Genomic DNA, 25,997 nt, shown 5'->3' on the forward strand with positions numbered 1-25,997 from the left:
CCCTGACTACAGGTTCTCCACAGGGCTAAGCACAAATTGGAGAGATGGGCAAGAGGTGAGGAAGATGATTCCAGATAGAGAACAGATTTCCAAAGACTTGGAGACCAGGGTAGTACCTGTAATGAGCAAAAGCCAAAGGTAAGCCTGGATGAATAGACAGTGCTGCAAGCCACTGCAGGGTATCTGGACTTTATCCTGAGGACAGTAAGGAGCCACAGAGGCGCTTAGAGTAGGGGACTGCCATGGTCAGAATTCTGGATGAATCACTGGATTGGGTTGGGGGAGAAGAGGTTAGAGGCAGAAGATAACAGTGGTAGAGGGAGCAAATGGCATTAAGTGGGTGTAACACCCTCCCAATAAGCTGTCCTGCCTTCAAAGAATCTCCAACCTCGAGGGGCTGGATGTGGCACTTATGAGGCCAAAAGCCACACTAACTTTGCAGGCTTCTGCCCCAGGCAGATGGTTGGCCTGCCAATTAGTACATGTAACATGACCCTGGTATAATAAAAGGCCCCAGAAGGTTGGCCAGCTCACCTCCTCTTCCCCATAAAATTTAATGCAATTTCAAGATGTATCCCCCTGGCCCCACACATACATACCTCCCAGGTTATCACCTGGGTGAGAAAATGGATCTTTATCTAGCCTGTCTGCCCTCTGGACATGACTTTACCTGAACCAGTGTGTCAACCAGCCAGGCCAGGAGGAAGGCAAGAGGGAGACCCTGGGCTTGTCAGCCTCACTGCCAGGAAGGGACCACAGAAGCTGTAGATGGCTTGAAAATTTCACCTATTAAATGCTCAGTAATGCAGCTGTGTTTTCAGCCACCGTGCACCTGAAGAAAACTTAGAAGGGGTCAGGTCTTAAGGAAGGTTTATGGTCTGGAGAAAACTGAGAATTCAAACGTGGAGTGATGATGAGGGGTGGGCACCAACTTCAGGAAAAATATCACCACCTTTGTAAGAAAGGCAGAAATGGCTGGGAGCTCTGCAGGCTGTGATGACACATACACACACACACCCAATAGATGAACTCTCTCCACCCCTTTTCCTCAGCTAGGGCCAGGTCCTCCCCCAATAAGCTCTTCTTCAGGACACCTCCAAAGCTCTTTTAGATGGCAGGGGGCCATCTGACTCGCCGCCAAACTTCTGCGATCCCTGTGAAACCAGGAAGCTCAGGGGATCTGTGCAGTAGATAGAACCCCAGCCTGGGGCCGGCTGGTGGACAAAAACTGTGTGGGTCCCTGTACACCCCCTCTCCCTCCTGTGTGAATGCCAGTTAGGCCTGAGATTTAGGGAAGGCCATCGATTTCATCAACTGCCACTAGACTGGCTCTGAGCCCCCATTGTTGAAGACTCTTCTGTGGCCAGAGACATGGAATTGTATAGTTTAGCCCAGTCCAGCCCTCCTTGTTCCACATTAGAAGAAACAGGAGCCTTGGAGGAAAGTCAGAGTTTAGAAAACTTATTCCTCTCCATGCCACACACACACACCCCAACCCCCCTGCCCAAGCTCTTGTTTGGTTCTTCTGTGCCTGCTCCCCACCCCCATGCCAAGGCTGGCCATAGGGAACATAAGGACTGCCCTTGAGCAGCTCCCAATCTTGGCAGAGGCGATGAGACCAGCCACCTACGATCAAAGAAAATTAGTTGCTAAAGTCAGCACAGAGTGCTGAGAAGACAGGGTCAACACTTTGTCCTCAAATGCTAAGCTGAGGAGTTTGGACTTGATCCAGAGGGAAGAGTTCTGAACAGGGGTGACACCTGGAAGGAACAAGGGTGCGGGACTGCACGGGTAAGAGGTTCCCCACTCATCTGCACAAGTTCAGTCTTCTTGCTGTGGTCTTCGAAAGAACTGCCACCCTCTCTAGCCTTACTCATCTCTCCCTCTTGTGTTCATATCAAAACCATTTATCCCCAAATGTGATGAGCTAAGAGGAAGTCCTCAATCAAGGTCGTTGGAATGGATGATAAGTGTTGTGGCCACTAGTCCAGAGAGGGGTTTGGGTGTCTAAGCAGCCTTACTTTAAGGTGGGCACGGTGAGAACAGTAGGTGGAGTTTTCAGACCTAACTGGGCTCTCCCAGTTGGTCCCAGGTCTTAGGTAGGTCATCTGAGACCAGGGCGGGCATCACGAGGTTTGCTAAAGTGAGACCATTTGTGGGCAAACATTCAACCAGGATCTTTGTAAGATATCCTTACTCATGGAACACGCTTTAGTCCTCCCTTACCTGCTCCCCTGTGAATGACCCTCTCTCCAATGCTTTTCCTGGGCCCTCAAAGTCCCCATACTCCAGCCTCTATCTTAGCAGCTGACCTCTACCCGTGCCTCTCCTTCTCCAAAGCCCAGAACCTGACCCTGCCAGAGAAGTGGTTTTCCTGGGATACGACAATGGTGGGCAAAGAGTTCAGACGACAAAGTCCAATCCCACCAGGGAAGTGGATCCTAAGACTGGGTACCTGGCCCACACAGGGTCCTCCCACAAGCTCTGACTGGCTCAGTATGCTGGGGCCTCTCTGTCTGCCCTGTTCCAGTTGGGCTATAAGAAAAGGCAAAGGGGATATTTTCACCAAGACAGTTTTTTTGTAAGAAAAATTAGAAATAAATGTGCCTAAAGCTTGATGGCTGAGATTGGACTAAGCCTTAGTCCTCGCCTGGGTGGGGCCTCTTCTCTGGGAGCACTGGTCTGGGCAGTTAGTTAGGGCAGCCTCAGCATGGAGTGACCCCATTAGCCACATAGTGCCCTATCACAGGGCTAGTCTATTTATCCTCCAGCCAACTTCAAGCAGGCAGAGAACAGGTGATCCTACTCTCAGAGGAGGGCCCTTGGGCACAGAGGGGACTAGAAGTGACTTGCCCAAGGTCAGATAGCAATGGGCTCTGGAAGGCCACTGGTAGTGCGATATCCTTATCTACATACAGAAGAGCAATGTGGGTGCCGGGAGGGGTGCTCCAGAATTGAGACAGAAGCCTCACCCACCCAACCCTTGACTCAGGCCAGCAGGGCCAGGGGCTGCTAGCTGGCGCCGGGGCCTGAACCTGGGGAGATGGGAGGAAAATGGCCTTGGCCCAGAGGGTGAATCCCCCCGCTCCCCACAGAGCTTGGAAAAGGGGAGGAGAAGCAGCATGTTTACAGCTGAGGAAGCAGGGGCGGCACTGGGCAGGGACCTTTGGTCAGAACGCCCCTCCCAATAAGCGGGGGTGGCCCCACAAGTTGTGGTAGCCGTTTGTTTGCTTCTCACTGCCAGGAGGAAATTAAAGAGAATCTGCCACTTCCTTCCGGCCCAAACGGGATGGTGGGGGTGGAGGGGGGGCAGTGGTGTGGGCGGGCAATCACAAGGGCCCCAAATTGTTGCCATCAGCAATCTCCAGTGTCTTCTGCACAGAGCAGGCACCCCCACTCACCTGAGCTGGTCCCTTACTAGAGCACAAGATACCCTAGTCATCCCCCCAGATTTCATATCGCCTCTCATCAGAAAAGCTAACTGATGACCAGTGCCTTAGGTTTACCATGGGTAGAATGATGGGCTTCTTAGCCTTCCTGACTCAGCTTAAGTCCAGTGAGCATTAAAGGTGATACCTTGTCCCCCACCTCCACCCAGACTCCTAAGGATGGGTAGGAGATAAGCTTCAGGAAGCTCCAGCTCTGCACACAGGGTGGGAGTAGGATAATTATACCAAGCCATCAGTCCATATGTGAAGCCCAAGGCTGAAGCAGCCAGCCGTGGGTAAGGGTGGAGAGGATGACTTTATTGCACTGTACCAATGTCAGGTTGGGGAGGTGCCACCTGAATAGCCCATTTTCAAAGAAAATACTGAGTCGCTAGGAACTTGGTCCTGCTACTCAGACCTACTAAGGGAGATGGGCACTCTGGGCACACCTTGTCCCATGCTCCAGGCTGATGGCCCAGGCCAGAACCTCATAACTCCTGTCAGGCAGGAGCAGCAAATTGTCCAATAGTCTTCTGGTTCATGCTCTGTCCCCACAGTCACCTTAGGGCCAGGCCCATGGAGGGAGTGATCAAGGTAGGGACAGTGGTCACCAGCCTTCCACGGGGCTCTCTTTACCATTTCCCAAGGCTACAAAGGGCTTCTTGCACAGCTCCCCAGGCACTGCTGGTTCCTGAGCTCTGGGGCCCCCAGGGTCTTGGTCAGGAGCCTCCCGCTTGCGCTTGTGCAAGGAGGGGCTCTCCTCATCCAGCCGACCCTCAGGGAGGCCCTGGCTCCGCAGACAGACGATGGCCGCAGCCTGCTCCGCAAGTTTCTTGGACTTGTCCCTGGGCAGATGAGGCATGGGGCAATAAGGCAGGTAGGTAGGCAGACTGGTTGCAAGGCTAAAGGCTGGAGGCCTGACTCTACAACACCCTTGGCACAGATTCTGACAAAACTGAGGAAGGGGCCATCGCCCAGGGATGCCACTACCAAGGCACTCCAACCCTCCCAGGCCAATGCTAGGATCAGACCCCCCACCCTAAGCCTCATGTCCACCAGGAAACTTACCACAAGGTGGACTGGAACTTTTGCTCAGCAACAGTGACAACAGAACAGAAGAGGCGATCCAGGGGGCGTTGAACCTGGTGCAGAGATTGCAAAGGAAACTGGGATGGCTGCGTGAGGGCAAGAGGAACGAGCCCTGGAGGCCCACATGCCGGGGTCACATCGAAGGCAGAGAAAAGGGAGTCCTTCCCACCAAAGTCAAATGAAGGCCACCCGTACCACATGTTCCTCCCCAGCAGAAGCGCCTGGTACATCTTCCAGGGAAGAAAGATGGATACACAAACAATGACACCACAGTGTGTCAGGAGTTCTGTCATGGACCTAAGCAAAAGGCCATCAGAGCCCTTGGCTGTGCGTGACTATCGAGTCTCCTCCTACTGACATCTGGATGGGCCAGCTCCCCAAAATAAGGAGGAGGTCACCAGATGGCAACGGGGTGAGAGGGGACAAGACGGGGCAAAGAAGATACATCTGGCAGGGAGACCAGGTGATATTTTAGGACAGCTGAGTGGATGAGACCTGAAGCATAAAGGCAGATTGGGGGTCTCGTGCTCTGTGCTGATGAGGCACTAGGTCTTGATCCCAAAGGCACTGGGGAGCTGATGAGGACGTGAGCAAGGAAGATAGAGGAGAGATTCGCTTTAGAAATGTCACTCTGGCAGAGGAAGACACAAGACCTGGAGGTCAGAAGTCCAGTTCAAAAGAGACAGAGCAACCTAAATAAGGCATGGCCAAAGGAGGTGAAGCAATACTGTCTCAAAATTTCCAACGAGGGGCCCCATGTCTGGGGTCTGGTCCAAAAATGTGTCTAATATTTTAGGTTTGAGCATCCTTCCTAAGCCAATTGGCTATTTCCAGAGACATCTCCCCTGCCTAAGCAATACTACTGGCAAGGACTGACCCAAGCAGCACCTTACTTAGGTCTCTAGTTCAGTTTTATGAAAGTGGCCAGAATTAGACAACAGGCCCACTATCAAAGGGAAGACGCTATCAGCAACTGGCCCAGCCACCAGTAACCGCTTCGTGTCCACAGAGGGCAAAGCCAAGCTCCAGCCAAGCAGTCTGGAGTCCAGGGTACGAGCTGTGGGTAAGCTGGGGGCGATGGCACCAGCTATGGGAATGCTGTAGGGCTGCATGCAGGGCAGGTCACAGCCAGGAACTCACTGTTTCATATATGGGTTGTGCCAACTTCTCCCTCCGGCACCATTCCAGCAGACACATCTTGGGGGTGATCTGGGGTGAGTATGCTCTCCTGGAGAAAAAAGGGGAAGGAGTCAGGGCCCCACACCATCACCACTCCATTCTTCAACAGGGCCCCTACTCAGTTCCTGACAGGAGCTGCAGGAACTGAGATATCAGGCTACTGCCTTAAGACTCCTGTACTATTCCCCTGACCTCCCATTTCTATCCCACCATGGCCCTGTGTTCTCCCTAAAGGGAAGATGGGCTTCAGCATGCTTGGGAGATTAGGGTGGGAAGTGAGCTCCCAGCCCTGTAAGCTCCAGCCTGGAAAACAGCCAAGAAGGAAGGTCTGGTTTACCTCTTAAGACAAGATCAGGAAGGAGTGGGTGGGGGTGGGGAACACAGGTGGCCTTACAACCGTCTCAGGGATCTGTTGGGTCGTTGGGAAAGTCATGATGTATTTTTCTATGTTTTTCAATGCAAAATGCATCGTGACTTTCCCGACAACCCAATAGCTTGGCGCCCACCCTAATTATGTCTGCCAAGTGTCAGGATGACCCACTGCTACATTACACAGAGTGAACTCTGGTTTCAGAGTTAGTCTGCACCATGTTCCAACTTCCCAACAGGAGCTCTGCCTGGATATGGCTTCCCAACAGCTGTTCCCACACCCTTCCTCCTAAGCCCTTGCCAGACAAGTCTGGCTCCTGGTCTGGGCCTGGGGACCTGAGAAAAGCTCAGATCCCAGATTGCAGAGGACAAGGATGAGTGCCCCAATCAAAGCTGAGTCACCGTCTGAAGCAATAATTAGCCTGAGGCTACTTCTGGCTAGAAAGGACACGACAGGGCTGGTGAGGGACAGTGGGTGTGGGCCAGAGTTGCACAGCCAGATGAGGGCTAGGGTCCTGCTGCTGCTGTTGGGGAGCTCTTTGCAGGCAGCTCGTTCCTCAGAGCCAGGGAAAAAAGCACAGACTTTCAGGAACAGAAGGAGACAAGTCCTCTCAACCCGAGTTGTGGGAGGGGGTGGGTCAGGGAAAAGGTAGAGTTCAGTTACCCTTGGGACAACATGCACAACCCTGACAGCACTGCCTAGGCTTTCAGGGACTATCTTCTCCAAAGTGCCTTTGGATTGCTGAAAATTGAATACAACTGTCCAAACCAAAGACACTTGTGGTCACTAAACTTGTCATTAAACATATACAGCAGCCAGCTTGCTGGCCCAGGCAGCCCAAGGGCAAGCTTGGCCCTGACCCAAGCTGAGGCCAAGCCAGAGACCTACCGGTCAAACTTGACAGCCATCTTAATCACACCAGAAGTGTCTTGAGCTGGCTCCCCCGCCTCCTCTGGGGTCCTGGCCAAGAGCTCAGCCCGCCGGGCATCCAGTTCTCTTGTGGTCTCCTCATAGAAGGCACCAAGGCCAAAGGCCTCACTATGGAGAGACAAGTAGAGCGGGGCAAGCCCGTTAGTGGAGCCAGCTTCCAGGGAACTACTGCAGGAACCCAGGGCCCCACTACTGAGAAATGCCGCCTCCATCCCCACACCATATACCAAAACACCACCAGGACCTGGCCATCAGAAGGTAACTTCTACCCACCCCTGGAATCAGCCTGGACTGGCAGATGGACAGTGAATATGGGCCCCTAAGGGTGGACACTGGCGGGCAGGCAGGGCTGGGAAGAAAAGGTTCTAAAGGTCACCTCCACCACAAGAGCACAGCCTCTCTTCCAAGGAAGAGCACACAGGCAGGCGTCCCCAGCCAGCAGTGAGTGAGCTGACCTACACTGAGCAAGCGCTGGAGGGTATGCAGAGCTTCATCCTCATGTGGGCCCATGGGAGGAAGAGACAAGGCCCAGACCACTGAGTGGTTCCCCACTTCCTGCCCTGGCCACAGCAGTTAGGGCTCACCTAAATTAAGGTACCACCCAGAGCTACAGTTATACTCTCAAAAATTATAGTCTTGAACTCACAAGACACCTGGGTCATGCTGGGTAAGCTAGGTGGAGTAGGGATAGAACCAACACCACAAGCCCAGGACAAGGAGGAGGGTTCTGGCTTTTCTCTTCTATGAAGCATCTTGAGGGCTGGAGGACAATCACGAAGGTGGATGTCTGGGGGTGAGTGGTTCAGAAAGGCTTCTTTGAAGGAGGGAGGATATAGACAACCAACATGAGGGGGAGAGAGAGCCTTCAGACAGAAGACCCAGTACAAGCACAGGTGTGGAGGTAGGAAAAAGAGTAAATAGGGACCTGTGAGAGCAGGCACTAGGTCAAGTTGTGAGGGGCCCCAACTGTCAACCACCTGAGTTGGAGATACACTAGGTCTAAAGAACAAGCGGTGGCCTCTCAGACTATAGAGTGATGGGGTGTGGGTGCAGGTTCGGGCCAAGAGCTCCATTCTACAGCCCTAACTCTCTGGACATTGGATCTTGGTGACGTAGAGTGTGATAGATCTATTATTAGGAATGCCCCCTCCTCCCCAGGAATTCCCAAGTCCAGCCCTCACGTTCCTCCATCCTACTCGTGCCCTAGTTACTGAAACTCTGCTGCTGAGATCACTCCAGGTATAGAAAGTTCCAGCTTTGAAACTATCCCCCTCTGTGAGGCAAAGCCATAACACCACCGGACTCCTGTACATCAATCTCCAGAAGCTATGTCACTGGTCCCCTGGTAGAGTCAGCCTAGGGCTCAGGCTCAAGCCTGGGCAATGTCTGCAAGGACAAATGGACAGCCTATTGCCCCTCTCACCAAATTTCCTGGGAAGACTGGGCAGCATGAAGCAACTTTCCCTGGGGCGACTCCAGCTGTTCTCGTAGCATCTGGCACAAGCAGTACTTGGTGTTGGTGTAGTGGTTGTCATACTGCACAGCCTGAGAGAAGAATCAATATGAACCCATCTGATGTCCACCTGGGAGCCCCTCCTGGTTTAGCCACCATAGGCGATCAGAGAGGACCTGCTGTTAAGCATCTTCCAGGGCAGGGAGAGGGAACAAGCCAAATTCTGGTGTGGCAGAACCAGCCCCAGGACAGGGGTAAGAGTCTTCTATTCCTTATTACCACAGCGAGTCCCTTCCTTTGCCACATCTTAAATGGCCTTTCTCCAAATTCCCCTACCTGGGTAAAGAACAGCGTCATCTACTAAGCATGTGTTGTCACTTCACTGAGCTCTACAAGTGTGAGATGCAACTGTTACCACTGCTTCACAGACTGGGAAGTACAGGCTCAGGGAGACAAGAAAACTGGCTGCCTGGGGGTACCCAGTAGAAGCTCAACTAGTTGGCTTGGGGCAGGTAGGAGAGTATGGATGAAGGGTGTCCCAGCCCTCTAGAACCCCCTCCAACCTCTTGCCCTGTACACTCTTCTAATATCACCACTAGACCTATGTCTTCAGTGCCTGGGAAGGTGCCATGGCACACGCAGGACAAAGTAGGGATACGTGGGTAAGCCCCAGCCGGCAGCAAAGCCTTGATTCAGTTTCTTTGGAACAGAAGGCACCTGACTGGACCAGAAACAGCCCTGCCCTATGCTTGAAAACCGCTCCCTTTCTCCAGGACAACACACACTCTTGAGGCGCTGCCAAGGCTGAAAAGGAATGATAACATCACCTTTCACCCAGTGAGCAAGCTCAGCACAATTGAATGTGTCTTCTCTGCCACAGACTTGCCAGCTGGCCAGAAGAACTTGACAGCTGACCTGGACTGAAGCAAGCCCCCTTGCCTCTGGCTGACCCAGGCCACTGGAGAACCTGGTGGTCACCAACCTGCCCAACAGGACACCCAGAATCAAGGGATGAGGGCTGCAGCGTCGAGCAAGGGAGACTCTAGGACAGAGGCTGCCCAATTCTGGACACAAGTTTCTAGGCCTCCTACTGTCTCTAGCTTACACAGCCCTGAGGATATCCACATGCCATGGCAGCCACAACTGCCCAGGCAAGGCCATGGCTTGAAGAGCCATCTGAGAAGCTCCCAACCCTCCCAGGAGGGTGTGAGCCCCAGGATTGAAGAGGAGGGTGGAAGTCTGCTCTGGACAAGGGCTCATGCCCAAGTCACTGAACAATCTGAGGACCACTCACTGTCTCTCTACCTGTAGACATGCCTGGCTGATCACAGAGTCTCACAGAGTTCCAAGGTTGTGCCAAAGAGACAGGACAGGTGAACCTGTCAAAAAAATTCCTTACAGGGAAATGCCCCTGGCACTACCATCAAACTCCTAGTAAGAAGGAAAAGCTATTCCTTAAGTCGGGGGTTAAAGCATCTTAGGAATTAGCAAGAGAAGAGTTTTGAGTGATTTTGACTGACGACCAGGCGAGAAGTCTCTATGGAGATAATCTGTCCACAACAACAGCTACAATGGCTCCTCCTAGCTGTGGCTTGCTCTGGCGCCAACCTATTGGCATGGGTTTCTTCAGTGACACAGACCCCATTGTCATTGTGCATGGGCATGTATGTATGTGTGGGGGATGAGGAAGAGGGCATGTGTTTGGGGCCACAACAACATCCTGGATCCAGAGGTCCTTGCCATGACCCCAAAGCTTGGAAGCTTTACAAGCAGGTGATTAGGGGTACATCTCTACAGCACCCTCTCTTCACATCACAGCCGGGGAGACCCAATGCTACGTGACCAGAACTGAAAAAAAAAAAGAAGAGGAACAACAAGGGCTGCTTGCTGGCAGCTGATGGCTGCTGGCTCACCCAGAGCTTTCTGCAGGACTGTGACAGACAGGGAGAAATGTTTATTCAGAAAAAGTGCAGAGACGTACGTATTGGATGTACTTCTGCATGACCTCATCCAGGGGCCGCAGACCCTCCTTGAGGAAGATGGATGGGTTCCACATGGCTGCTCGGGCCACCATCACTGAAGAGGCTGCCGTGGCTTGTCGAAAGTCCTCAATGTCCAAATACTCTTGGATGTGCTCATGAGATCCTCCACTGAAAGGCAACAGGGGGTGAGGGGCGTCCCCATCCTTGTCCTGGCATTTTCAGAAAAAGGCAGGTCTGCCTCTCATTAACTGTGTGGCTTTGGACATGTCCTTCAGCTGTGAGCACTTCAGGGGACTGGAGATTCTAATACACACCCCACTGTGGGGTCAGGAGCACCAAATGAGATAATACAGGAAAGCGGCCTGAATCATGCCTGGCACTTAACAGGTGTCTCCGAGACTTTACCTCCCTTTCCCTCATCCTAAACAGTGGCTAAAGCCCGCTCTCATCTGAAGACATGGGTCTGTAAGTGGATACTGGGGATACAGGAAGCCCTACAAGCTGGGGCACCTATATGCCCACTAAGGGCTGGGTCAAAACACTAGAAAGGGAGCAGGTGCAGTGGCGATCACGAGAGGAAGGAGACCCCATGTGGTTGCAATTTCCCTTCCTGCCACCCTGTGGCCCCAAGGCCTCCTTGTAAACTGCTTTATCTTCATGTTTCATTAGGAGCCAGCTGACAGCCTCAGTCCAGACAGCACTGGGAGTTGGGAAAGGAGGGAAGAACCCTCAGACAGCAGCAGCAGCAAGAGGGTCCAGGGTGTTGAGTAGCCCTACCCTCTCCAAACCACCCTTAAAATTCCTTGGCCTGGGGAAAGCAGGGTCTGGCTACCACCCCCACCCCGAGGTCCCTCCCTCCCACCAGTCGGGCATGCCTTTTGTCAGGGTTACAGGGCTTTGGAACGTCCCTGTTCCCATCCTGCCATCAGGCTGGGTGCCATCCCAAAGTGCAGGGCTGAGCTGGACTCCCCATTGGCCTACACACGCCAGCTCCCCGGAGGCAACTGTACACTGTCTTACTACTAAGCCTTTGGGCTGGTCATCGGTACCTCACGCCTGCCAGTCCTGGACCTGTAGCTGCCCAGAATGCTTGTCTGGGCTTTGGCCTTATGACCCCTGAGCCACAGCACTATGTGGTCTGGCTTGGGCCTCCTCAGCCTACACCCTGCACACCTAACTCTGGTGTGACATCACCTTCCCCGGGCCTGCTTCAGTGGCCACCATCTTGCTCTCCCTGTCCCCTGAACACTCCTACCCTCAACCCATCCTGGGCCCCTGCCTACTGCATACCTACATCAGCTACTCACCAGAGGCCAACAGACATAATAGGTGCTTGTCAGCCTCGTTCCCAACTTTATTTTTCATCCCGCCCTTTTTTCCTTTTCCTTTCATTTTTTATGCTATCTCGTTCCATTTTTATATGTCAGCTCAAATCTCTTCTGAGTGACATGGGGCATATAAAGTAAATGATGAGGAAGGGAGGTTTACTTGGCTATGACAGGAATGGAGAGGGTTTCAGCAATGGCTTTGATGGCTTCACAGCTGACAGGGTGTTGAGGTCGCTCCTCTCGCTTCCTTAGAGAGAAACAAAAAAAATGGGGCTGAGGGCTGAGTGCCAAAGGCGATGTCACAATTCACAGAGTTACCTTAGCCAACCCCTATTGTCCTCCCTATTGAACCTCAGGAAGGTCATGTGGCCATCAAAGACAGGGGTACGGGTGCAGTGGATGGCTCTCCATGACCTCTGTGGTAAGGGGCAGGAGCAGCATAGGTCCATGCTGAGAAGGCAAGTCCAGCTCTTGGAGGCCTGCAGGTGAGGCATGGCTGCAGGAGGCCAATGTGGGTGGCCTGGCTCCCAAGGTCACATGGCTTCTGCCAGAGATGAGGGACAGTGCCATAAGAGTGCTGCCCCTACTGTCCCGGTCCTGCCCTCTCCAAGGGACTGGGAACAGCTGCCGCTGCTGACTGGCCACTCCCATACAGCTGCCTACGCTGAGGTCAGGTTGGGGAGCTGATCCTGGGGAGAGGCATCTGGCACAGAGTAGATCCAGCAGCCAAGGCAGGCCAGACTATGGCTGTCACAATGAGCCACAGGGGAGGCAGGACCACAACCTGAGGCCTCTCCTTCCAAGGTCAACTGCAAGAAGTTCTTGGGAATGAAAGTGAGTCTTAAGGGTGCTGAGGTGAGCCCTGACCTGAGCTGTGCTCAGGAATAAGCAAGAGAGGTGGTTGACCAGATAGCCCTGGTCCAGGTCTTGTCTGGGTGTGTCCTCCCTGCTACACTCCACAACAAAAGGGTCGGGGGCCACAGGGCCTCAGAAGACCCTGTCAACCCTGGCTCCACGTCCACACCAGGCTCCTCCCCACACCACCAGCAGCCAGTTCTACCCCATCCTCAACAGCTTTGATGGCTGGAAAGTCCCTCCTTCAACTCACAGAAATCTGTCTTCCTAGTGTTGCCAACTACTGGTAAAAGGAATAGCTGTATTTATTCAGAGAATATGATATGCTAGGTGCTCTGTCAAGGCTATGTATTCACAACCTCATAAAAGCCCCACAACAACCTTATAAAGCAGAAATTATCTTAATTTCTAAACGAGGAATGTGGTGCTCAGAGAGGTTAAATGATCTGTCCAAGGATACACAGCCAACCAGCAGCAGAGATGGGATTTGAAACCAGGAAGTCTGACCCCAGAGCCTGCTACCTCAGGGTGTGTACTGTGTATGGCCTCTTACCTCCACCTACTGGCTTCTACCCATACAACTCTGCTTTTCTGTTTTATATGTTGGAGTTCTGGGTTCCCTTCTTTGAAAAATGCTATAATAGACACAACTAGCAAAAACTGGGCTGTTACTACAAGAACCCGAACCCAAAAGGAACATCCCTCAGAGAAGAGACGTCACTCTGCCAAAGTCTGCTGACCTGAGATTCTGTACAAAAGCATATCCTGGACACATGACGGGGAAATCCAGGGTAACCTTAAGCAACACTTCACCCTCAGCAGACAGCACATCAGCTATAGATACAAGGACTGTTTAAAGCAGTCACTGTGACAGCTGGCAGTCCAACAGGGGCAGACAAAAGAGGCAGTGCTTTTAAAAGAATAGCAATCTGCCTGGGGTCATTCGAGGGAGAAGCTATTGCTCAACACAGTGGAAATAAAATGAGATTCAGAGTCAGAGTTCTAATTCCACCACTTCCTGGCTGCATGATGCAATTTTGAGCAAATCACTCAATCTGTACCACTCATACATCCTGAGGGTAGGGGCGTTTTTCCTTCGTCTCTCTGTGCCTCAAAAGCTCAGTGCAGTGCCTACCACCATGTAGGTACTCAATGACTGAAACAAAAAAAAATACAACCTCATAAAGGGTTTGTCCGCTGCCCTCAGGATGTTAAAGAGCTACGCAGAAGAAGGCTGCATATGTAATGTAGAAGAGAAGCTGGTTGTCACCTGGGGTCTGGTGATGGATCATTAAGATAGCTGAGGACCTCCCTGCAAGGCAGTCACTAGAAAGGCGACCACTCACCTCCCATGAACTGCGATGGCGGCAATACCAGTCCTCTCTATCCGCTTCACAAGGCTCAGGGTATCTTCCAGCTGAAAAAGAGGACCACACAGGGTAGTTACTGAAGCCACAGAGGGAGCAGCTGCCAGATCCTAAAGTGGGCTCAGTTCTACCCCCTCCTCCAATCCTAATTCAGCTCCTTGAAAGTCACTGGCAACCCAAATAAACATCCCCAGAGAAAACGGACCTTCAAATGTAATACATGGTCCTTACCGATGGCAGGATGCGAATCTTGCAGGTCACAGGTCTGCATGTCCCTTTAACAAGAGTGCTGAGGATCTGCAGAGACGAGAACACAAGAGTACCTGCCTCTTCTGGAACAAATAAGCTTATACTTATTTAACAAGTAAATATTTATACTTATTTAAATAAACAATGGCTTATACTAGTTATTTCTGCTACAGCAGTGCATCCCAGTGGCATGGACAGGTCTGTGTCCATGTATACGTCCACATGAATACATCTATTGCACACATACACATGTAAGCTCCTTAAGGGAAGGAGTCTACCTTTTCTCTATGCTAGAGTCCCAGCACCAGCAGTCCCTGGCACATAGTGGTATACATATACAGTAATACCTTGGTTTGGAAGCATAATTTGTTCCGGAAACAAACTACTCGTATTGCAAAACATCACTCGTTTACCACGTTAAAATGTATTAGAAATGTTTGCTCATCTTGTGGAACACTCGCAGAACAAGTTACTCACAATCCAAGGTTTTACTGATTTTAGTAAATGAATGAATGAGTGAATGGTTCTGTGTGCATGACTGGGTAGAACATCGTGATCCTTTGCCAGGGCAAACATCAGAATCACCTGGAGAACTTAAGAAATACAGAATCTTAGATCTCACCTCCTATTTCCTGAATGTCTCTAGGGGCAGGTCTTAGAAATATGTATATGTTTCAAAAAGCTCTGCCCAACACATTCCCTTCTCAATATGATTCTGAGGCCTAGCCCTGGTTGAGAAGACATGGCTCATAGCTTCTTTCCTACTTGAAGGCAATGCTTCCTGAGTGCTGTTCCAGGATCTGCAGAGCAAGGGAGCAGGAAGGCTTTACAGATCTTGGGCCCTGTCCTCACGGACCCCTCCCTCTCTTTAGGGGAGTCAGATATACAGGAATGAAACTGGCAAAGGAAAAGACAACATAGTCAACATATTAAAAAGTGTTTATTTTGCATAGTAATTGTAAAGGACTTCAAAGAAAGATCAAGGAAGGCATACAGGCAAGTGTCAGGGAGGTAGCAAGACCTCCAACCCCTCAGAGATCAAGAGAAGTGTAGATGACACTGCATATCTGTGGCCTTGCTATCTTCCTCCCTCATCAAAAATATCGGGCCAGGCAAGCTGGAGGGAAGGTGATCCCAAGAGCCCTCTTCCAAGAACTGGGTGGCTGCCCAGCAGAGCAGAGGGGACATGCTGGCAGCTGCTGCCAGTCTTGGCTCTAGACAGGTGGGGGCAGCAGTGAGCCAGACTGTAAGAACAGATGGAGGAGGCTTTTCCATCAGGGACAAGCTGAGACAGGCCCCTTGGATGACATCATACCAAGAGGCTGGGCTGACAGGCAGGTAGACAGATAATGGGCAAGACAAGCCCTGCTGGTCCAGGCACAGCTGCCAGGGACTGTCAGGAAGGAATAGGCCCCGAGTGCTGCCCCAGAAGGCAGACTGGGACTGAGGTCCTAGAATCGCTCTGGTAGACTTTAAAGGAGGATGTAACCTTTAAGCGGGGACTACCAGACCCATTGAGACACATAATACAAATTGTCATTCTAGTCCTTTCTCTCAGGCTGACAGCACCATCTCTGGAAGGTTCCTTTCCAAGGGCTGACTTAGAATTCTCTGATGTTTGGTGATTTAAGCACCATCAGCTGGTTTGATCCAATTCTGTTTTGCAGAACTTCCTTTTGGTGAATTTTATCCAAGTAGCTTCTAAGCACCTTCTTCAGTATTTATTTCATGTACATATTCAGGACCAGGAAGGAAATTAGTAAACAAAAGCACTAGCCACTTGCAAGGATCACACTGAGAGGAAAGGGCAATTAGAGTCTGTGTTCTGGCCAGGCTGTAGCATAAACTCTCCTGAACCCAACTCTCCGAGATCCAAGTCACACCACATGTCTCTGTGGTGTGAACGTCTGTGAGAAAAAGGACCTGAGTCAGGCCCATATCTGAGTAGGTAACAGCACATCTACCCACAAGCGGGCTCGTCTTACCAGATCTACTGGCTGACTCAGGAAAAGCAGAACCTGGTTAGCTCCCCTGGTTGTTGGGGAGGGAGTGAGAAAGAAGTTGGGAGAACATTAAGCTTGGGAATCATGAGAACTGAGGTCAAGTCCTGGCCCTGCCAATTGTTAACCATGGCCCAAGTGCAGTGTGCACAAGAGGGATGCCCTGGGCAGCCTGGGGCTTTGGGGGGCAAGGAATCCTGGGCAGGGGTGAAAGAAAGGCTATTACTGAGTCTAAAACTGAGGTTCTTAATCCAGGGAGGGTACACCAAAGTTACCTGCGAAGCTTTATCAAAAGACTGATCCCTTACCCTACCCCTATCCATCCCAAGGGTAGACAGAATTCTCAACAGATAGCATCTTTCTGTGTGTGAGTGGTAGAATATATATAACATAAAACTGTCCATTTTAACCATTTTTAAGTGTATAATTCAGCGACACTCATTGACAATGTTGTGTAACCATCACCAGTATTTCCAAAAATTTTCATCACTCCAAACAAGCATCCTTATTTTGAAAAAATTTCTACAGGTGGTCCTGAAATGCTCCCACAGATGGGACCATGGGCCTAAAACACCAAGACTAGAAGGACCCACAAAGCTCTCTCTCCCCCAGGTTGCCCAGTTTGCCAGCACAGTTTTAGCCTAAGTCTACTCCAGCCCACTATTCCCGGGTCCCACTTGGCTTTACTGTGGAAGTCTGGAGCCTCCCCTCCATGAGGCAAACCTTACAATAGTCCGCCATGGCCTATCAGACTACCCCACCAAACAGAGGGGCAGAATAAACTGAGCTTCTAAGGTGGGGTGTAACTCCGCTGCCTCACACGTGAAATGTACCCAAAGAGGGGCAGTGGAGGACAGAGCCAATAGCATGGGTGGGAGAAGCCAGAAGGCCAGAGGATAATCAAAATGCCTGTGTGCACATGTTGTGAAACAAACACCCCCTACAGGGGACCCTCCCCTAAGTACAGTGATGAGTTTGACATCCACAGTTGTCCACATCCACTCCATCCTGCACAGAGGTGTCTGACTGGAGGTTCCTAAGTCCAGGTGCCTACTGACCTGTGGCTAGACACTTATAAGCTACACTAGGCACCTTTAACCTGAGATGACAGAAAAGGGGCACTGATGCTGGGCAGAGGTCACAAGACCATGGGTCTAGGCTCAGCTCTTCCTGCTACTTATTCACTACATGATCTTGAGCAAATTATTTTTCTCTCTTTTTTTTTTTTTTTTAAAGATTTTTATTGGGGAATTGGGGGATGGGAACAGTGCTGGGGAATTGGGGGAAGGGGAACAGACAAGTTGCTGTCCTTTTGTTCTTCAGTCTAGTTGTGGAGGACGTTGCTTCACTGGCCCAAGTTGGCACCATCATTGCGCTCTTCCTGGGCGAGGCAGATCAGTCGCCGGCTTCTGGACGGCCGCTCACTGCGGCTGCTGGCTACACACGGTAGCCTATGGCAACCCACTGTCACAGGGGCTGCAGCCTATGCCATCGCCGGCGACTCACAGCAGCCTAGCTCCAGGTTGAGCTGTTGTTCAGCATCTTAGCTGTGGAGGGCAGTGTCACTGGCCCTCATATGTGGGATCCGAACCGGGGCCCTCTGGCGTCCCAGGCCAGCTCTTAACCAACACGCCATTCGGCCGGCCCTATTTTTCTCTCTTTGTGCTTTACTTTTATTATTCTTGATCAAATGGAGATAAATGCCAGCTCAACTTCAAGGAGTTTGGGGAACTAATGGAATAAATGCTGGAACATATTTTGGAAAGGAAATTACAAACAGTAAGAATATATTATAGGCACATTGTACCTGTTTGCACATGGGGAAAATGAGAAGGCACCTAACCCATTAACACGCTGGCTTTCCTGTATCCCAGAGAAAGTGGGACTGGAGGAATACACAGGGTTGAGCTGCTGACACAGCAGTCAGGACAAAATAGTGACCGCTCTTATTGGTGGGGCCTTATCCCAAGTCACTCTAGCCTATGAGAGGCACTAGGAGGCTTACAGCCCAGACAGGGAAGTGGGGATGGAGAATAAAAAGGGAGTCAAAGGAGCTTAGAGGAGCAACAAAGGGAGAGCTGATGAACTGAGAGAGGAAAGTAAAAGGTGTATATGGTGTGACAGAAAACATCACCCCCACATGCCCAGACAGCTCACAAGTCTGGGGCAAACGCCAACCTGTCCCCAGGGCCTCATAAACCTTGCCACCATAATCACTGAAGGAAGAGGACCAGAGACAGCTAATCTCAGCTTCCCTTATGGGACCCAGGCCTGACCTGCTCTCAAAGGCTGGTGGTGGACTCTATCAGTATGCAGGGGACCACTGCTGCACTCATCAAGCCCCCTGGGAGAGGCCAATCCTCCCCCTCCCACCCCCAAAACCACTGATCCTGTCCACAACCCACAGGTAGCCTGGCCTACGCATGCATGGTTTTCTCAGAAGGGGGAAATGCAATACAGAGGAGGCTCTAAATGAGTCCTCAGGACCCCGGCTCTCAGTTGACATGTCCCTAGCCCTAGGCTTTTTAAGGAACTCCCATGCTGCTATCGGTTGGCTCAGGGGTTTCTGAACCTGGATACCCATCAAAATCACTGGGAAGCCTTTAAAAAATTTTCCAGACCCCAGGTGGAGTGAATGATTCACTAAATCCGGGAGAAGGGAGTAGGAGATGTTCCAGATAACTCTAGTTCATGTCTAAGCACCTCTGCTTTCACTCACGCAAGACTTACCTTCTCAATCTTGTCAGGATCTGATAGCAGAGCAGCTCCCATTCCTCCCTAAGAAAAAGCACACAGAAGGGCTTCCTATAGTTGGAGAAGGGTGGCCCCTCCCCACAGTACAGCAACATGGTGTGGCAACCTGGCAGCACCCCAGCACTTGCCTCCAAGGGACCAAGGTCCATTGGCAATCAGCACTTCTAAGGAAGTAGGAAAGCAGCCATATCTGTGCCTACGATATCTGGAATCAGCGTTTGATAAATTCTAATAGTCATCATTCTGATCCCCTTAGCAAAAGCTACAGATCTATCCCGGAGTGGGTTCTACAAAAATCATTTTTCAGGACTGCCCATGCTACCCAGGGCAGTCTTTATAAACTAACCCCACCATTTGTCAAACCCTTAAAAAAACCAATGAATAATTCCTCCTTTGAAATGAGAGCAAATGCATCTTCTTCCTATCCTACCATAACTTGCTTTGGTATCACCACTACCATCAGCAAAGCCACTCAGACATGCAACCTGCACACCTTTTCCAGACCCTTCTCCCCTGCCGGTAACAATGGCCCCGTCCTGAACACCCAGAACAATATCAAACCCTAACAAAAGCCCCAGCTAATAGAAACCAAAAACCCATGAAGCCATGTGAATCAACATTAACACCGGTTGTCTCTTGATGGTGGGATTAGTGGTGATTTTCCTGCTTCGTTTTTGTACTTTTCATCTATATTATCTATGTTCTGGACACTGGTATGAATTACTTTAATGGAGGAGGGTGTTAAAAATCTGAACCCATTAAGGGTGGGTAAAGGGAAGACAAAAAAATCCAATAAGGGCTGGCTGAGTGGCACGTTGGGTAAGAGTTGGCTTGGGACACCAGTTCTGAGCAGCAGAGCCCCGGTTCGGATCCCACATGCAGGCCAGTGAAACTGCGCCCTCTACAGCTAAGATGGTGAACAACAGCTCGACCTGGAGCTAGGCTGCCATGAGTCGCCGGTGGCAGCGTAAGCTGCAGTGAAGCTGCAGTGGGCTGCCATAAGCTACCGTGAGTGGCCGGCAGCCAGCGTAAGCTGCCAAGAGCCACCGTGAGCGGCCATCCAGTGGCCGGCAACCGATCTGCCTCACCCGGGAAGAGCACAATGATAATACCAACTTGGACCAGTGAAGCGATGTCCTCCACAACTAGACTGAAGAACAAAAGGACAGCAACTTGTCTGTTCCCCTTCCTTGATTCCCCAACGCCATTCCCCTCCTCCAATTCCCAATAAAATCTTCAAAACAAAAAGAAAGCAAGCCCTGGCCACACACCAGGCTCCACCTGTCTTTCAGCTCACACAAAATCTGGCCCTTCCTTGTGGAATCAGACTCTAAAATGCACTGCCCTTTCCACAACAATGGCTTTCTCCATTGGTGTTTCCTTCCTTCCTTTCTATTTAACTTACTTATTTGCTTTTTTGAATAGGTAACATGTTAAAATTTTTAAAGGCTCAAAAGGGTAAAAAGTTAAGAACTCTCCTTCACTGAGAAATGGAAAACTTCGCAATTTATACTTTTTTTTTTTTTTTTTTAGCTGAGCCATCCTGCTACCTGTTGGCAGCTCAGCGGCAACTCAGCTCGGGCTGGGCATCGAACTGCTGTTGCTCAGAGCTCGCACTCTTGCGCGAGCTCTTAACCAACTGAGTCACTCGGCCAGCCCCCGCAATTTATACTTTTTATATGGCTTCAGTTTTTGAACCATGAGAAAGAGAGTAGATATGCAGGTGGTATATACTGGTGTGGCATATTGCTAGGTATCTGTTCTCACTGGTCAGTGCCAGTGCCGTGCCAGTTGTTAATTATTTGAGTAGCAACACTGCAATGGGATTTTAATCCCTATGCAAAACCAAATAAGAACTTAGTTTCCTTTCCTGGAGAATCCAATGTTACTAGTTTCTTATGTGTCTTTTCAAATATATTCTATGAAGACAAAATAAATATATATAATTATTCATTCCCCACCCCCATATATAAATGGTGATACACCACAATTCTGCTCCTTGCTTTTTTCACTCCATGATCTCTGGGAAATTATTCCAATAATTTCAACTCTGCTCCTTATATAGCTCAGGAGCACAAGGAAGTAATCTGAAGATAGCAAAACAGGGTCTAAAGTTTTCAATCCCTCAAAGACGATTTCAAACCTCCATAATTCATTGAAGCCGCTGTGTACAAAGCCTTCTGGGTTTCAGGCATCCCAAGAGCCTTTCCCCCAGGCAGTCTTAAGCCTCCTGGCCTAAAGCAAAGAGTGCAGACCACGCAACTCCTGAGAGCAGAGTGGCTGACTCTGGGCAGTGGGCTAGGTCAACACTGCTGACCCTGACCACACACCTGGAGATAAGGTTCCCAGGGGCAGCCCTGCAGGAGTCCCTCTGGTGCCTCACACACACCCAACCCCAAGTTGTCTTTGTTAGCTGCTCCAAGCATTTTTTTCCTCTGGCAGCCCCAATGATGTTGAAGGCCAACCATCCTCCTGACTGCGAGTCTTTCCTCCCTCTACCCTCACCGCTCATCCCACTTCCCCACACCCAGTCCAGTCATTTGCCAGCCAAGCTCTGTCAAATTCTGCTCCAGTTGGGCTTCTCCTCTCTCCATCCCTGGTCTTTCCTGTGGACCCCGGACACTCATCTCCTATGTGTATGTCCCCATTTCTAGCCTCTTTCCACTTGAATCCATAAGACACATAGCTCCCAGATTAGTATTTCTAAGTATTTCTACTCACAGAATATATTTGAAAAGCCACACAAGAAACTAGTAACACTGGTTTCCACTGGGGAAGGAAACTTAAGTTTCTGATCACATGCCTCTTCTGTTCAAAAAATGCCAGAGATATCAAAAGTCCAAGTCCAGCTACTCTGGTCCAAACCAAGACTTTCACTCCTGTGCTCTTCTGCTTCCTCTTCGTCTCCCACTCTCCAACCCTCTGGTCAAATCAAGGTTGTCTGCTTCTACCTCATGTTGGCTTCCAGGTCCCTGCTTGCACCACTCCTTCTGCCTGCAGCGTCCCAAACCTCCTCAACAAGGACCACATTTCCCTATAAGATCCCAAGTTTAAGGGCTGCCATTCCGCTCCTTTCTGAGCTATCCTAGCACTCTGCTCTGATCTTCTGATATGACAATAGGGACACATGTATTGAATCCTCTATTTTTTAAAAAAATGTATGTCTTGGTTTTATTCATGAAGAGACAAAGCAAGCCCTGTTCACATTACTTTTTCTTTTAACACTTGTATCCTTTGTCTTATTACTTGGGCATAAGTGCTCTATGTGTATATATGTGTGTGTTTATGTGTGTATATATGTATACGTGGTGTATGAAAATTTTCTCCTGAACCATTTGAGTATAAAGTTACATATATGATAGCCCTTGACCCCTAAATATTTTGGTGTGTATTTTCTACTAGGGATAGTCTTACAAAGCAGAAGAGTTGTCAGCTTTATAAATTTACATTGGTACAGTATTTATAGAAATCTAACATAGTCCATATTCCAATTTTGACAATTGATCTAATAATATCCTCTTGAGTGTTTCCTCTACCTACTGTAAGATCTAGTGCAGAGTCAGGTACTGTATGTAGTTGTCATGTCTCGTTAGTCCTCTTTAATCTGTACCCTATATTTGTGAACACTATAAAGAATTCAGTTTACCTTGGTGGAATACTCTTTTGGACAGCCCATGTTGACGTCAATACCAGCCACATCATTTTCTCTGAAAACACATAAAGTAGAAAAGGTAGTAAATATTTAACTTGAGGAAAGAAGGTAAAGACAAAGGCATAGGTCTGTGCACAGGAACCCCATGCCATGTCCCTAGCCCTGAAACACACCAAACCTCTGTGTCAGAAGCTGAGAAAAAACTGTCTCTAAAATGTGTGACTGCCTCCCCTGAGCAGAGCTCAGGAGGAAGAGCACAATGTGCTCCCACATCTACAGAGGGCTAGTTGTAGAGGACTTTCCTACTTTGGAGTTCTATCAGATAGCTCAAGTACCAAGTGACAGCCACATTGAACTCAATCCCAGAGTTCCAGTTCTGACTAGGGTAGTGAAAGCCATTGCAACTCCATTGCCGATGCACAAAATGGACATGAGCATAAGAGCCCTTGCCCAGAGCACTGGACAGAAGTTAGAAGTTACAGTACTGTCTTGGTTGGCTGGACTGGCTTACTCCAAAGAGTTCTCAGATGTAGAAAGGAACCTTATTTCATCTTCTGTTATGTACCTAGTTAACAGGCTGTAAGTAGCAGCAACTACTGTATGAGTTCCTTCTCACTGTAATTAATAATAATAGCTAACACCTACTAAACACTCACCATGTGCTTACACTGCAAAGATATTTACATGCATTATTTCATTTACCTTTCCCTATAATGCCAGTGTTAGGTAGTACTATTGGTCTCATTTTATAGATAAGGAAACTAAGTTCTCAGTGAGGACAAGTAACTTACCTAAGGTCACACAGTTAGCAAGTAACAAAGCCAGAATTCCAACCCAGCTCCGTCTAACTCCAAAGCCCATCTCCTTAACCACAGTACTCTCCTGCCTCCGTTAATTTAGGAAGCACTTCATGGGATTTAAATCCTCAGGGCTTATAGTCATAAGAGTCCTTGGAAAAGGAACCTCATGAATAAACACTAAAAAACAGGCACCCACACAGAGGTTATCTGGGACCTGGGCACAGTAGGTACATGAGTCCCAGGACAGCCCTCAGACACCACAAACAGAGAAGGAAACCAGAGACTCTGAAAACAGAAGATAGTGGACCAGGAGGCAGAAAGGTAGTCACCTCCAAGGTCACCAGGAACAATAAAGCCTCACAGCCCACAGGAGAGGCAAAGACAGTTCCAAAGAGAGAAGAACTTACACAAGTCTGGCCACAGCAAGGGCTCGCTCTGCGTCTGAAGTCCCCTGGGAACACAAGAGGCTGCATCAACCACTTCCAACACAGTTACACAGGCATAGACAAACACACCATGCACGCTATGCACAAACACACATCAGCAAGTGGAGTCCAGCTGGTGTCTCCTAAACAACCAGCCCACTAGACTAGCTCACTGTCAGAGGCCAAAAGTGGACCCAGAAGGCCTAGAAAATGTCATCGGTGCTATGATTACTATCAAATATACAAAAATTTTTATAGTGAACATTCACATACCCACCACTTAGATTCTATAATTAACATTTTGCTACATTTGCTTTATCATATATCTACCCATTGTTATCACTTTTAAAATAACTTAAACATTCAGGAGCTATTTCTAAAGAAGCACCAAGAAATACCCAAAGTAAGAGAAGAGAGGTACAGAATCACTAGAACCCTAACATAAATCTTAACTATGCTTGAGGAAACCTAATTTTTTTCTATGGGAAATATATACAGACTACATCAAAACGAAGACCATGATCTGAATAACTAATGCTACAGATTGAAAATATATAAGTCACGCCAAACAGATAACTCCTATAATTAAAGAAGCTAAATTGGAGACTAGAGACATGTAACAGACTGGTATAGCTTGATTTCCATAAACTATCTCCAAAAGTATAATCACCCATGAGCAGGTCTTTGAAAAGTGTTAAAGCAGAGTCTTCAGGAAGCTACCGTTGTGCACTGAAGCCCAGGCATTTAACACTGGCCCCGCAGGGCAGGAGATGGTAAATCTGGGTGACAGGTGAGCCCTGGGATCGCGTACCATCTGGAAGACGACCCTGCTCTGTTCTCTTTTGCAGGTGCGGAAGACTACTCGGTCATCAGGGGCGACAAAGTCCACTGTGCTGAGCACCTCTGCAAGAAAACACAAACACACAGGCCCACCCACTGAAGAAGCAAGTTCAACCTAGCCTGAACCCTGCAAGAAAACACAGCAAAAGTATCACCTTGAAGGGGAAAATGGACAAGAGAAGCACACCATTCTTTAAAAAAATCAGGGCTTACATGGAAGACTTTTGAGGGGCTGGTGACAGTCTATTTCCTGACCTGGGTGATGGTTAACTACATGGTTGTTTGTTTTAGTTATTTGTTAATAACGTGCATGCTTGTCTTTTATGTACTTTCTCTATATGGTTGTTACATTTTGCAATTTTTAAAACACTGAAAAAAGTGTGCATGTAGAGAATTTTGTCTGTACTTCAGATTTTGACAAATTTTCCCAGATGTCACTCTGACGTTCAGCAAAGTTGACATTTCTTAATGACTTATGATGTGCCAGGTTCTGTGAGCAGAGATTTACTATATTATAGTCCATCCTCATTATTTGCAGTTGTATATTTGCAATTTTGCCTGCTCACTAAATTTTATTTGTAACCACAAAGTCAATACTCGGGGAGTTTTCATCGTCATTCTGGGACATGCGTAGAATTACAGATTTCAGTCACCCAATGTACACATTCTCAGCTGAAGTCAAACAAGACAACACTCTGCTTTCTTGTTTCAGCTCTCATGCTGTAAACAAGTGTTCCTATGATGGCAGATTTAATGCCACAGTTCTGCATTTTTGTGCTTTTTGTTGGTAATCTCATTGTCTTAAATGGCCCCAAGCACAGAGAAGTACTGTCTAGTGTTCCTAAGCACAAGAAGGCTGTGATGTGTCTTAAGAAGAAAATACATGTTAGACAAGCTTTGTTCAGACATGAAATTATAGTGCTGCTAGTTGTGAGTTCAGTGTTAACGAATCAACAGAATATATTAAATTACATGTCTTTAAACAGAAACACCATAAAACAAAATTATGTATTGATCTGGGCCGGCCGAGTGGCTCAGTTGGTTAAGAGTTGGCTTAAGAACGCGAACTCTGAGCAACAAGGCCGCCAGTTCGATTCCCACATGGGCCAGTGACGCTGCACCTGAGCTGACCTGTTGCTGAGCTGCCAACAGGTGGCAGGATGGCTCAGCTGGTATAACAACAAGATTGCCTGTTCGATGGTGGGCTATGCCTACCTGCAACTAAGACTGAACTCTGTCTGGCACCTTGAGCCGAGCTGCCACCCAGATGGCTCAGTGGATAGAGCGTGCGCTCTT

General features: G+C 49.3%; 1 protein-coding gene across 1 annotated transcript in view; it reads right to left on the reverse strand.

Moving 5' to 3' along the window:
- Positions 1 to 3,725: 3,725 nt before the first annotated feature.
- DUS2 (dihydrouridine synthase 2) overlaps positions 3,726 to 25,997 on the reverse strand; it is a 34,293-nt gene continuing 12,021 nt past the window's right edge. Inside the window, exons 4-17 of the mRNA XM_019655184.1 lie at positions 24,673 to 24,764; positions 23,844 to 23,887; positions 22,631 to 22,691; positions 18,961 to 19,008; positions 14,213 to 14,278; positions 13,961 to 14,031; positions 11,920 to 12,006; positions 10,431 to 10,599; positions 8,420 to 8,541; positions 6,955 to 7,104; positions 5,658 to 5,745; positions 4,497 to 4,570; positions 4,051 to 4,273; positions 3,726 to 3,984 (exon numbers count right to left, since the gene is read on the reverse strand). Coding sequence (XP_019510729.1) covers positions 3,967 to 3,984; positions 4,051 to 4,273; positions 4,497 to 4,570; positions 5,658 to 5,745; positions 6,955 to 7,104; positions 8,420 to 8,541; positions 10,431 to 10,599; positions 11,920 to 12,006; positions 13,961 to 14,031; positions 14,213 to 14,278; positions 18,961 to 19,008; positions 22,631 to 22,691; positions 23,844 to 23,887; positions 24,673 to 24,764 — 1,313 coding nt within the window. The 3' untranslated portion in view covers positions 3,726 to 3,966. The remainder of the gene's footprint in view (positions 3,985 to 4,050; positions 4,274 to 4,496; positions 4,571 to 5,657; positions 5,746 to 6,954; positions 7,105 to 8,419; positions 8,542 to 10,430; positions 10,600 to 11,919; positions 12,007 to 13,960; positions 14,032 to 14,212; positions 14,279 to 18,960; positions 19,009 to 22,630; positions 22,692 to 23,843; positions 23,888 to 24,672; positions 24,765 to 25,997) is intronic.

Source organism: Hipposideros armiger, unplaced genomic scaffold, assembly GCF_001890085.2.
Source record: "Hipposideros armiger isolate ML-2016 unplaced genomic scaffold, ASM189008v1 scaffold_9, whole genome shotgun sequence".
NCBI lineage: Eukaryota > Metazoa > Chordata > Mammalia > Chiroptera > Hipposideridae > Hipposideros > Hipposideros armiger.